The sequence below is a fragment of the Hordeum vulgare genome, chromosome 7H (genome assembly GCF_904849725.1).
Source record: "Hordeum vulgare subsp. vulgare chromosome 7H, MorexV3_pseudomolecules_assembly, whole genome shotgun sequence".
In the NCBI taxonomy this organism is placed as follows: Eukaryota; Viridiplantae; Streptophyta; class Magnoliopsida; order Poales; family Poaceae; genus Hordeum; species Hordeum vulgare.
In genome coordinates this window covers 8759455-8771673 of record NC_058524.1, presented here as the reverse complement: position 1 = coordinate 8771673, position 12219 = coordinate 8759455, and the positions used below count along the sequence as shown (strand labels likewise).

General features: G+C 39.9%; 1 protein-coding gene across 3 annotated transcripts; it reads right to left on the bottom strand.

Moving 5' to 3' along the window:
- Window positions 1–969: 969 nt before the first annotated feature.
- Window positions 970–9509, bottom strand: LOC123413583 (putative acyl-activating enzyme 19). Of its 3 annotated transcripts, XM_045106518.1 has the most exons (18): window positions 9271–9509; window positions 8781–9200; window positions 8319–8512; window positions 7575–7775; window positions 6074–6793; window positions 5202–5926; window positions 4918–4993; window positions 4741–4827; window positions 4166–4209; window positions 3791–3899; window positions 3645–3704; window positions 3375–3462; window positions 2965–3029; window positions 2580–2639; window positions 2362–2406; window positions 1757–1860; window positions 1541–1682; window positions 970–1458 (listed from the first exon to the last, which is right to left on the bottom strand). In XM_045106518.1, exons 1-18 carry the CDS (start codon window positions 9482–9484, stop codon window positions 1378–1380), a joined length of 3435 nt encoding a protein of 1144 aa, XP_044962453.1. In that variant the 5' UTR covers window positions 9485–9509; the 3' UTR covers window positions 970–1377. The 3 variants fall into 3 exon arrangements, with proteins under 3 accessions (XP_044962453.1, XP_044962454.1, XP_044962455.1); XM_045106519.1 differs by having other exon boundaries at window positions 970–1682; window positions 3375–3459; XM_045106520.1 differs by lacking the exons at window positions 970–1458; window positions 1541–1682; window positions 1757–1860 and having other exon boundaries at window positions 2383–2474.
- Between the last annotated feature and the right edge of the window lie 2710 nt (window positions 9510–12219).

Here is a 12219-nt window from a genome sequence, read left to right as displayed (position 1 = left end):
AATAATACTATACTACTGTTATTGTTTTTTCTTGTATCTGCTGCGATGAAGTCTATGTACGTGGATGCGATTACCAGCTGATTATAATGGATGCATAGGTTTTGTATCATTGCTCCAGTGCTATGCTTGTATGCATGACAAGAGAACTGTTGTGGTGGTACATAGCGTAGTCAGCTTAATTCTGTTGTGTGTAACTGTTTGTAATGCTTGGTGCTTAACTGGTTGTAGTCATAGATGCATATTGAGTTGGAACTTTGAAGCAGGGATGCACAGATAATATTTACATGAATGCATGCTTAATCTGGCGTGCTATCTACAAGGCGGCAACATATAACGTGGTCATCATCATCAATTATGCATGTATTATTTCAGCAAACAAAATCATCCATATATTATAACCAAATTGTTCCTACGCTGGTAAAAACTATTCTCGCTTTAGTGGTTAGAATCAATGATATTTTTATTTATGATCCATTTTCATTTTCATTTTCATCATCATCAACATATAACGCTTTGTATGGATGGTACAAAAAAAATCCATTTTCATTTTCATGTTCTGTTTTACCTTTTTTCCTTATCCTTTTTATGTTCACTTTCTTACTTACTTCTATGATTCTTTTCAAAATTGTAAATGTTTTTAAAATTCATGATCATTTCATAGAATTATGAATGTTTTTAAAAGCCATGGATATTTTTCAAGTTTATGAATATTTTTAATATATTTTAGAAATTCATGAAAATTTTAAAAAATTAAAAGCATAAAATATTTCTCTGTTGCCGTCACTTAGTAGGCACACAGCAAAGACGAAATCAACTGGCGGAGCCATCGGCGTCTCCGTCTCCACTGTTACCGCTCGATGTACTTTACCAGTTTTGGAATTACCGAACTGTTCAATATCAATAGTAAAAAAAAACCGTCTGCCTCAGTGTATTGCTTCCTGAATAGGAGTAATTCGCTGTGTATCTCCATTGAGTTCGCAAATCGATTACCTGCATTCATTTTGTATCTTTCATGCCACCCAGCTACACTGCTTCGATACATCAGCTTATGTACACATCCAGCATGTTGCTCTCGACCAACAATTTTGATCTTTCTTCTAACAAAAAACCAATAATTCTGATGCATAAAAAGAGACGGACCAAGCTTGAAGGTGTATTTTCCGCAGCAAAGGAGCAAGGGCCGGTTATAGCTCTGCTTCCGCTTTAGAACCCATTACACTCACTGAGCACAGCACTAATTAAGGTTGTAATGTGATTGTGATACTGAATATCAAGCACTTAACCAAAGAACTTCAAGTTCTATTTACGGCATGGAAATCCAACCTTCGGAACCCAAGCAAAACAGTTTCTTCTGCATTTCTTCTTTGTTGATTTTGTTCAAAACATCAAACTGCTCGGGCCATCATCACCACTAGTTCTTCTATTGGCCACTAAGCAAAACAGTTTGCCTGGATATGTCTGAAATAGATTATGGATGTGAGGCGATCGAGAGACAATGTAGCCGATCATCTCTGCAGCCAACAAAGATGCGCCCACCCACCATCAATGGCGACGAGAAGATGTCTCCAGGAAGATCCATGGCTGTAAACTCTTGCACAGAGTAACCATCTTTCTCCTGCTCAGCGTCAGTTCTAATCCCAAGGACACGGATCTTCCCAGAGCTTGTGCAGATACAAATAAATCTGTAGAAAGAACAGATATAACATTTTCTTGATATCTATTTCCTACAAGACTCTGTTATCAATATGCCGAGTACCTCTCTGATGATCCAGATGGCGTTGATGCTAACACTTCATCCACAAAAGCAGATGCAGTAATTGGGTCGCCGGCGTCATATGACCAAAGAAGATCACCAGATGCCTGTGGTGGAATCATTAATGTCTAAGTTGCAGACAGCAATCACAACTAACAAAACATGAAGCTCACTATTTTGAATAATTTTATCTACTACTCTTATATATTTGCATAAAAGCTGACAATTTTAGTTACCAAACAGTCATTTTGCTCAATTTTAAATGGCTAGATACCACTTATTGTGAAGATAAGACATGATCTCCTAGTAAACCTAAAATGCAATAAACAAAGTTCAATTGTTTAAGACAAAAAGGACCTCTGGAAATTAACATCAGAAAACGAGTAAGCACAGCAGTGAGAGAGGTTCTTTGATCATTAGGTATAATTCTGGAAATGACGTGTAAGAACTAGTAATTGAGTATATGAACACCAAATATAACTTGACACTGGTATAGAACATGAAGGGGCTATATGAAATGATACTCACACTACTCTCTAACTGATGCCCGTACAAAAAGTTGTGTTGTCTCAAAAGAGAAATTTCAAAGTTCAGTAAGTAAGACTTACAGTATCAAAAGAGTATAAACTTCCATCACGGGAAGGTATCAGCGCCTGCCATTGATAAGTATGCAAAAGTTTAGTTTAGTCTACTTCAAACTGGGGCCACATCAAGTTGTGAACTGTAGTCAAAAGCCCAAGCAGTTAGTTCGTGAGGATACAACTTTTTCCAGAATTTTCAAAGTTACATAAGAAAGACGAAAAGCTTTGATAAACAAAGACCATACCTGAGAAGGAAGGGCAGATGACACACACGCACCAGCAAAAATAGGACCACCAACAGTTGCCTGGGTTTTAAAGAAATTAGTTATGGCTCTATGATAAACAATGGAATAATACAAAATAACAACAAGATCAAACAAAATGTAATCTTGATACGACAAGCCTTTAAACAAGGGCGTCTAAACATAAATTGACATCCATAAATTACAGTTGTTCTCTGAGTACTCCGATCAGTGTTAGTTCTATAGGCTAAATAGTAGCTTTGGTCTACTCCGGTGTGTCTACCACACAACTCAAAGAATAACTGTTCCTTATTATATCACTCTGTTGCAGAACAATTATTTTGTAACAATGGCTTCACAAACACAACAGCGAGAAGAGATATTCCACCTTCCAGACAACAGTACCATGCGAGTTCAATGCAATCACCAGACCGTTCACCAAGCAACAAATAACTGCAAAACGAAAGTTAGTAATCAGCATAAATTGGCATCCTTAAGTGAAAAATACTGAATGTACATAGCAAATTCCCAGTACATTCGTGAGCGAACCCACACATTGGCTAGTGAAAAGGTGAATTTTTCAAAAAAAAATATGGAAAAAGTAGGCACAAACTGGATAGTGAAAAGGTAAATTTTTCAAAAATAAAATCTGATGGTGGACCAACTCCTAAATCGACAGGCTCTTGCTACCGTTTATGCTGCATCCTCGTAACTCTTTTTGTATCAAGAAAATTTAATCGTAACATATGCATGGACATATTCCAGGACGTCTGTGCTCATGGCTAGCTTAGGAATTACCATTTCCACTCTGATGATCGAAGGCAAGAGAACTGAACATTGGTGCCCCAGCTTCATATTGCCAAACTATCCTGAATGATGGAACCTGCTACAACCAAAAGAATCCAGTGAGGACTCTAGACACTCACGCGTCGCTATTTATTTAACTTTATATTACCAGCTTTGCTGCCGACAATTCCATGGAAACATAAGGCATAATGATAAAAGGAAAAGAAAAACATGCACTTTTCCCCCCTTTAAAGTTATCACAGAGAATATATCGTAAGTCACCTCAAGGGATATTGCAGTCACAAGGCCACTGGTACATCCAGCATAGATCATGTTTTGTGCCTGCAAGGAGCAATCCAGATGACACAAGATTAATAGAGTCATGCACAGATTTAAGACAGATGCATGATGTGAATCAGTATAAATACCATGTCCACAGCAGGAGAACCATATATGCTTCCACCACAAGATACTTTGTAAGCGCAGGAACGATCTTTGTAATTTAGTGCATACAAATGATGGTCATAAGAGCCACACCTGAGAACCATACACAGCATATTATTAACAAAAAAACAGCAGCACAGACATCTATTGTTGTGCAAACTTATGTCTCTGTATGATTGAAGAATAAGTAGACAGATCATTGGTTCACTCATTCTAGTTGAAAACACCAACATTTTGTTATCGTAATAACGAATGTGCTTTCATCTAAACAGAGAGAAAAGATATATACAGAAAGAACTGTGACAAGTGGTAGTAGTGCACTATGATGAAGGAACAAAAGAAAGATTATGGAATGGTACCATATTAAATTCTTTGTCCTGTCAACAACTGGTTGCATTTTTACCTGAAAGAAGATTCTTAATTTGGGATATGAAATATCGAAAACATTAGATGCTTCTTAATATGTTCCATCATGTACGCTAAAACAAAATAATCATCGTGTAACTTAGTAACTGCATTATCAACTTCCATATGCTAGAAATGTTCCTATCATGGGCCTTTGAATAACTTAACAGTGACATTTGGCCACTTTACTATTTCACTTGACGCGATTAAAGAACTTTAGCCTACTGAACATGATCATATAGTCAGGAAGATTTTCTGAAATCAAACTTGCCAAAGAAGCTCACATCTACTCCCTCCGTCCCAAAATAAGTGTCTCAACTCTAGTACAACTTTGTACTGAACTTAGTACAAAGTTGAAAAACACTTATTTTGGGACGGAGGGAGTATTATAGTTTTATTGACGTCTATCAGGCAAAATAATCAGCCCCTTGTCGTTCTTGGTGTCCGTCGGAGGTGGGATGAAAATACAGCTGCCATATTTCAAAGCTAGGCTTAAAAGATATTTCAAATGATTTTTTTGCAATTGTACCTCTCCATCTGTTTGAACTGTCCACGACAGTTTACCAGTCAACATATCATGAAAGTAAATATTCCCTTTATAACATCCAACCACAACCTGTCCAAGAGATAAACGATGAGCTAGATCACAAAATCATTGGCAAGTTGGTATGTCAACTATTGGTTGGTAGTTCAACAGTCATGTCACCTCTGAAAAATCACCAGTTATAGCAGCAGAACACTCCACACGTCCTTCCAATTTGACACTCCACCTCACTGAACCACTGCATAATAAATTGGAAGCAAATTATAAAAATATTCAGTATGCATATGTCAAATTGGAACTGCTATCTCGTTGAATGAAATTCAAATTAACCGAATAAATAAGAACAGCATGAGAGCATACATGACGCACTGGAGCAAGGATTTAGCATTCAAAGTAATAAGAAAAATAAAAGAAACAATGACTAAGAACTAGAAAGCACAACTCACTTGCAACCATCAATGCAGAGAAATAAATGTGAATGGGACCCAATAAATATGTTCATCATCCCATTGTTCAGGACAAGCAAAGGTGAGGCATCAACACATGAATCCAAAGGAATGTTCCAAAGTTCCTGAAGATAACCTCTTTTGTTGCATGAAACATATGAGCAACAATCTTCAAGTAGCAACTTCCCTTCATAGTCATGCATAAATCTGTTGCTACGCCCAATAGACCACTTTTTTTGTAAACAAAAGTTCAGGATCCACTGGCTCCCCATGACACTGTTTCTGTCCTTCAAGCATGTATCCAAGTTGAGGTCACTTGCCTGGTATCTATCATTAGGAGAGAATGGATATTTGCTAAGCTGGCCATCTGTTCCATTTCCATAACTCCCTGCAATGTGATAATGTGCACGCTTTCCATTTATCTGTGCTTTGCCTTCATGAAAACTGTCATTCGTATTTGCAGCAATTGAGTCAAACAGTCTCTGTATGCTTGCAGATCCATTCAATCCCTTCTTAGGGTGAGGCTCATCAGTAGGAGAAACTGAATTATTATGCTCCATAACTAAAGCATGCAAAAGCTTAGAAGGGGTTGGATAGATATAAAGCAGTCTCATGTCAATGTCCAACTTGTGGGCTGCATGAGCGGCAGAAATTGAGTTACCACCCAAAGTGAAAAAATCATCAAACTCAGAAACTTCATCAACAAGCAGGGCGTCACAAAATGCCTATTGTAAATGGAGACGGCGTCAGTACAACATGAATATGAATGGGCAATATCCAAAGAAATAAAAAAACTGAAAGAAGGAAAATAAGTAAAAAAATTCTGGTAAAAAAGTAAAAACAAGGGACAACACTTAGAATTAAGAACATACCTTTTTAATAACTTCTAAATGTGGATTAACTGGACCACTTCCAGAGTCAATTTGCTCCATTTCACATGGTTCCAATGCACACTCCAAACTTGATAACTTGAAATAGTCAACCTTTCCTGACGAAGTCAAAGGTAAGGACTTCATTGGAAGAAAGAAGCTTGGAATCATAGCTGGTGGAACCTTCTTAATGAGCCAACTTCGAATTGATGCCATGATATCTTGAGAAGAATTTACTTCTCTATACTGCGGGCGGCCTTCCACAATTTCATCATTATTCCTAAACACCAGGTATGCCTTGTAATTTGGAGACCCTTTACTTTGGAAAGTAACTGCAGCATCACTGACATCAGGATGTTCCTTTAATGTGGATTCTATCTCCTCTAGTGAAAAACGCTGCCCATAAATTTTGACCGTACGGTCCTTTCTCCCAAGGAAAACAAGTTCACCAGCCTTCAGCCGTCGAGCATAATCACCCGTTTTGTAGTATGTTGAACCTTCACTGCCTTCAGTGTGATTACTCCTAAGAAACTCAGCTAAATAACCATTGAATAAACATGCTCCACTGACACAAATTTCACCTTCATCTGCCATCCCAGCATGCGTCATAAGAAAAACTTCACAATTTGCTATAGGAAATCCAATCGGTACACTGGTTATTTCTTCATGCTCTAAAATTGCAGGCAGATCTTTGCAATCAAAGAATGTGCAATCACCAGAAACCTGAAACACAAGTACAAATTAGAATATAAAGACAAAACAAACACCACAACTTTAATTTCAACCAATCTCTGTGTAGTAAACTGAATCAAAGATAGCGCAAAAGAAACAACAGTAATTTCAAGCGCCCATAGATGGATATTAGGGTCAGAAGTATGCTATTTCTGATCTTCTATTTAACATGTCGCTCAGATTGTGACACTATCTATCTTTTCTGGGTCGTAATTCCAGAATAATTTATTTATTTAACATCTCAAGGTTCAAAAAGCACACAAATTCAGTTTTAAAGTTCATCTCCGGGCATAAGAGGTGGTAGGGAATTCGAGCACTCAATCATTATGGCATACCAACTCATTACGATGGTTCCCCTCAATTACATTAAATAGATAAGGCTAAAACTGTGGTTACTAAATGATTTAACCATAGCAGGAGCAAAGCACTCCCTGTCACAAGCCTAATTTTTGGGGAGGAAATGCACTTCCATAGCAGGAGCAAAGCACTCCCTGTCACAACTCACAGGCCTAATTTTGTCAAGCTTATATGCGTAAAGATGGCACAGATAACGTTCTCAATTATGTGAATGCGATGAAAATATTTGAACATCCTTTTTGTTAATAGTCAAGTTGGGAAAATTCAGCCGGCTAGCCAAAGTACTGTTGATTAGCACTGGCAATGTCTAGCAAAACAAAATGGGTAAGAGTAAGAATGTATTAGAGAGAGAAAATAGACTTGATCTCCTCTGAGAAAAAAAAAACAGAAAATACTTGGTGGGTAACTTTCTCACCTCTGTTGTTCCGTACAAATTTATGATAGTAGTCTCTGGCATAATTTCACGGACCCTCTTCCAAAGCACCAAGGACAGAATCTCCCCACTAAATACCAGGATCTTAAGAGAGTTATATCCACATGAAATATTTTTCTCCAGGGTAGGTAGTATTATCTCCATCAGCGACGGAACTATAGTCATCCTTGATATACGATATGCCTGTGACAATATGAGCCAAATGCAAGAGCAATGAATGTCATACCAAAAAGAACAAGGGAGTATTAGGTAATGATGGACCAAAAATATCAGGAATAACATTCTAGGAGCTATTGTTTTATCAAGCATCTATTCAAGTTAAACAAGAAACAGGCTCAGACTATCCCTTGATCACAACGGCAGCAAACTATAAATACTGTTTGCTACCATAATATCTCTGCCAATGATAATGAGAAACGAAATCTTATGCTAACATACATTAGGAGCAACCCACATTCGAGCATACATGAACAGATGACTTGAGTTAGGAAGTCAGAAAGCATATCAACAAAACGCGCATCCTCATTTTTATCCTACTTTCTCAGTGTGAAATGGTAATTCCACAATATCAAACTGAATACTGGAAACGGTAATTCCAAGTGATAAGCTCTGGAGATTTTGATCAGATACTTTTTAGAAGGAAAAAACAAACTGGATAAGGAAACCAAACACATAGAAGTATTTCCACTAGAACAATGGCTAACGCATATGTGAAGGCCAGGTAACCTTAATCAAGGTGGCCAATGATGTTGGATTAGCTCTCCAATCAATGGGGGGAATGACCAGTGTTGTGCTAGTCAACACAGCAGAAAGAAACTCCTGAAGATGGTCAACAAAGCTGACAGATGTCTTAAACAACAACACATCGTCCGAACACAAAGGATTCCTTCTTTGCATCCACAAAAAGCGATTCAGGAGACCTAGGACATGATAGTAAAAGAAGCATGTCTCAATAAGTTTGTTGCTCAACCAAACCTAAGAAATTTAATGGGAACCACCTAATGGGCAAGACATCATAAACTAGCAAAACCACCTTATAAGTGGAATAACTGAAATATAGTTACCTAGAAGTCTAGAACAAGAGCTAACATCAAGAAACATGTCGACCAATTCCTTTGCCATTTTAGAGGCAGAGCAACAAAATACCATGATGACATAAGTAATTTCACAACCATATGAACATTTTACCTTTCTCCGTTCCACAAACCCCTTTGGGTCTTCCGGTAGAACCGGACGTGAACATCACGTAGCAGAACTCCCGTGGCCTCCGACGCTCCCACGGCCAGGCAAGCCCATCTCCACCAATCCCAACCTCTCCATCATATAACCCTTGCCGGATTTCTCCGCTGAATCGCAGAACAGGGCAAGGGCAGCCCTTAAGAACATCGTCTTCATTCGAGACCCCTGCCGACACGACTAGCGCCGCATTAGAGGCAGAGACAGCTGACCGGACCCTGTCCTCCGGCCACGAGGGGTCCAGCGGCAGGAACGCCTCCCCGCACCTGAGCACGGCGAGGACGGCGGCTACGTACTCCGCCGACGGCGAGGCGTACAACCCCACCACCCTAGGCGTCGCGCCGGCGCCTCTCCCGTGTCGATCCGAGCAGCCTAGGGTTACAAATTCAGAGTCAGATGGGGGCGAAATTACAGCGGACAACAAATGTCAACAAGGGCGGACTTGGGGATCCGTCGTCACCGCGGTGGTCGGTGGAAGGGCGAGGAAGCGCGGCGGAGATGCGGCGGGAGAGCGAGGAGACGGCGGATAGGAGGTCGCCGCAGGCGAAGCGGCGCTCGCCGTTGGCCACTGCGTGGACTACGGCGAGTCGGGCGGGGTCCCGGCGCGCGGCGCGGTCGAAGGCGTGCGAGATGCAGCACGGCTCCTCCGCCGCCATTCCGCCGCCGCCGCCGCCAGCGGAGAAGGAAATTATATGCGGAAGCGGATCCTGCAAAATCCGCCTTCGAGCTCAGTTTGCGTACCCCTAGCGCAAGGAGACGCGCAAATCTTCAGTTTTTCTTTATAAGTTTGTTACAAGGTTCGAGTCTGAAAGTACATTTGCACTCCATGTACATGGAGTATATGCTAAGGGCATATCTTAGATATTTTCTCTGTTCCAAAATAATTCATTTTTACGAGGTCAAATCGACAGATAAAAATATCATCTAAGACTATTGTACATATATAGATGATGACCTCGACCCTTGTTTCATCCGAAGTAGATCTTCAGCGGTTCCTTATTGATAAGCCTACCGACAGACTTGAGAACATTATATACCTGGTCAAGCAGTTTTATGTCACCGTAGTCAGTTTTGTTGTACACTATCTTAAATCAGTTGTAGGACTCACACTTTTGGAACCAACTCGACGCATGGTCCATACATAAATGGTCCTTCTTTTTCCGGTGTCTCTTATTCCCTGATACAACTTTTACATTATATTTATGTTCGTCTACCATCTCTCAAAGACTAGCTCCTCTTTCACATTTCACTTTCGTAAAACGGAGTGTGATGAAAGAGTGTTACAACAAGTATAATTAGATGGCGGTGCTTGAGTCACGATGGGGCGGTATATATATACACACACACACAACAAACGTCATGATGTTCGTGGTTGGAAGTGGTTGGTATGGTATAATTGTGTATTTATATTATGTAAAGGTTTAAATAATATGTTTTTGTCATTGTCCTTATTTTTCAAGTTAGCATGATATTTTTCAGCAACCATGAAATAAAGCCTAAGTAAACATAGTAGTATAGGCATCGTGGTTGCTATGCGACTTTTTCAAGGTGATTGTCTAGTTTAGACTGATATTTTACTTTGAGAGCTTATGTATGGAGTTTGCCATTGTGTTGTTCGTATAGTTTGCATTAATGTTTGGAGATTTCATCTTCTCTTCTACTACTTCTTCCGTCACGGTTTAGAAGGCACGCTTGAAAATCTCTGGAACCAAGGTAGTCATCGATTGGTTGTGAGATATAGCAGGTGTAAATGCTAATGCGCCTAATCAACTGAAAAAAATACTAGTACTAATGCTTGAGCAGCAAATTGGAAGGACGCATGCATGACTAGTACTAGTACTAATTAATAAAAGTAATCGCTTTCGCGCCTTAAACCTTGTCTATTTTCGAAACGCACGCAAGTTTAACTGTGCCTTCTAAACGTGACGGAGGGAGTATATAAGACAACACGTTCACACGATATTATTAACACTAATGGATAAATGGCTAGGCATAACTTTTGTGGGTGACGTTTCGTTTTTCTTCAACGTCGGCACTATTATTTTTAAATAATGCTGGCGTTGGCTAAATGTGCACGTCAATGTTGTTGGAATTATGCCCTATAGGCAATAATAAATAAAGTTATTATTATAATTCATGTATCAAGATAATCGTTTATTATCCATGCTATAATTGTATTAAATGAAGACTTATATACATGTGTGGATACATAGACAAAACACCGCCTGGAATGTGGAATTGTGGAATTGTTTCACAGTTTGGTGCTCACTTAAGACAATGTGGAATTGTTTCACAGTTGACACCGCCTGGAACGCCACAGCGTAATGGTGTGTCAGAACGTCGTAATCGTACTTTATTAGAGATGGTGCGATCTATGATGTCTCTTACCGATTTGCCGTTATCATTTTGGGGTTATGCATTAGAAACAGCTGCATTCACTTTAAATAGGGCACCATCAAAATCCGTTGAGACGACACCATACGAGCTGTGGTATGGCAAAAGGCCAAAGTTGTCGTTTCTTAATGTTTGGGGATGTGATGCTTATGTCAAAAAGCTTCAGCCTGAAAAGCTGGAACCCAAAGCGGAAAGGTGCGTCTTCATAGGTTACCCAAAAGAGACAGTTGGGTACACCTTCTATCTCAAATCCGAGGGCAAAGTGTTTGTTGCTAAAAACGGAGCTTTTCTCGAGAAGGAGTTTCTCTCGAGAGAATTGAGTGGGAGGAAGATAGAACTTGACGAGGTTGTCGAACATCTCATCCCTCTAGATGGTGGCGCAGGGCAAGGGGAAACCTCTGTCGTTGCGACGCCAGTTGAGGAGGAAGTTAATGATGATGATCATGAAACTCCGGTTCAAGTTTTTGTCGAACCACGCAGGTCGACGAGAACACGTGCTGCTCCAGAGTGGTACGGTAATCCCGTCTTATCGATCATGTTGTTGGACAACAATGAGCCTGCAAATTATGAAGAAGCAATGGTGGGCCCAGATTCCAACAAATGGCTAGAAGCCATGAAGTCCGAGATAGGATCCATGTATGAGAACAAAGTGTGGACTTTGGAGGTACTACCTGAGGGCCGCAAGGCTATTCAGAACAAATGGATTTTTAAGAGGAAGACGGACGCTGACGGCAATGTGACCGTTTATAAAGCTCGACTTGTGGCAAAGGGTTTTTCACAAGTTCAAGGAGTTGACTACGATGAGACTTTCTCACCCGTAGCGATGCTGAAGTCCGTCAGAATCATGTTAGCAATAGCTGCATTTTTCGATTATGAAATCTGGCAGATGGATGTCAAAACGGCGTTCCTTAACGGTTTCCTTAAGGAAGAATTGTATATGATGCAACCCGAAGGTTTTGTCGATCCTAAGAATGCTAACAAGGTGTGCAAGCTCCAG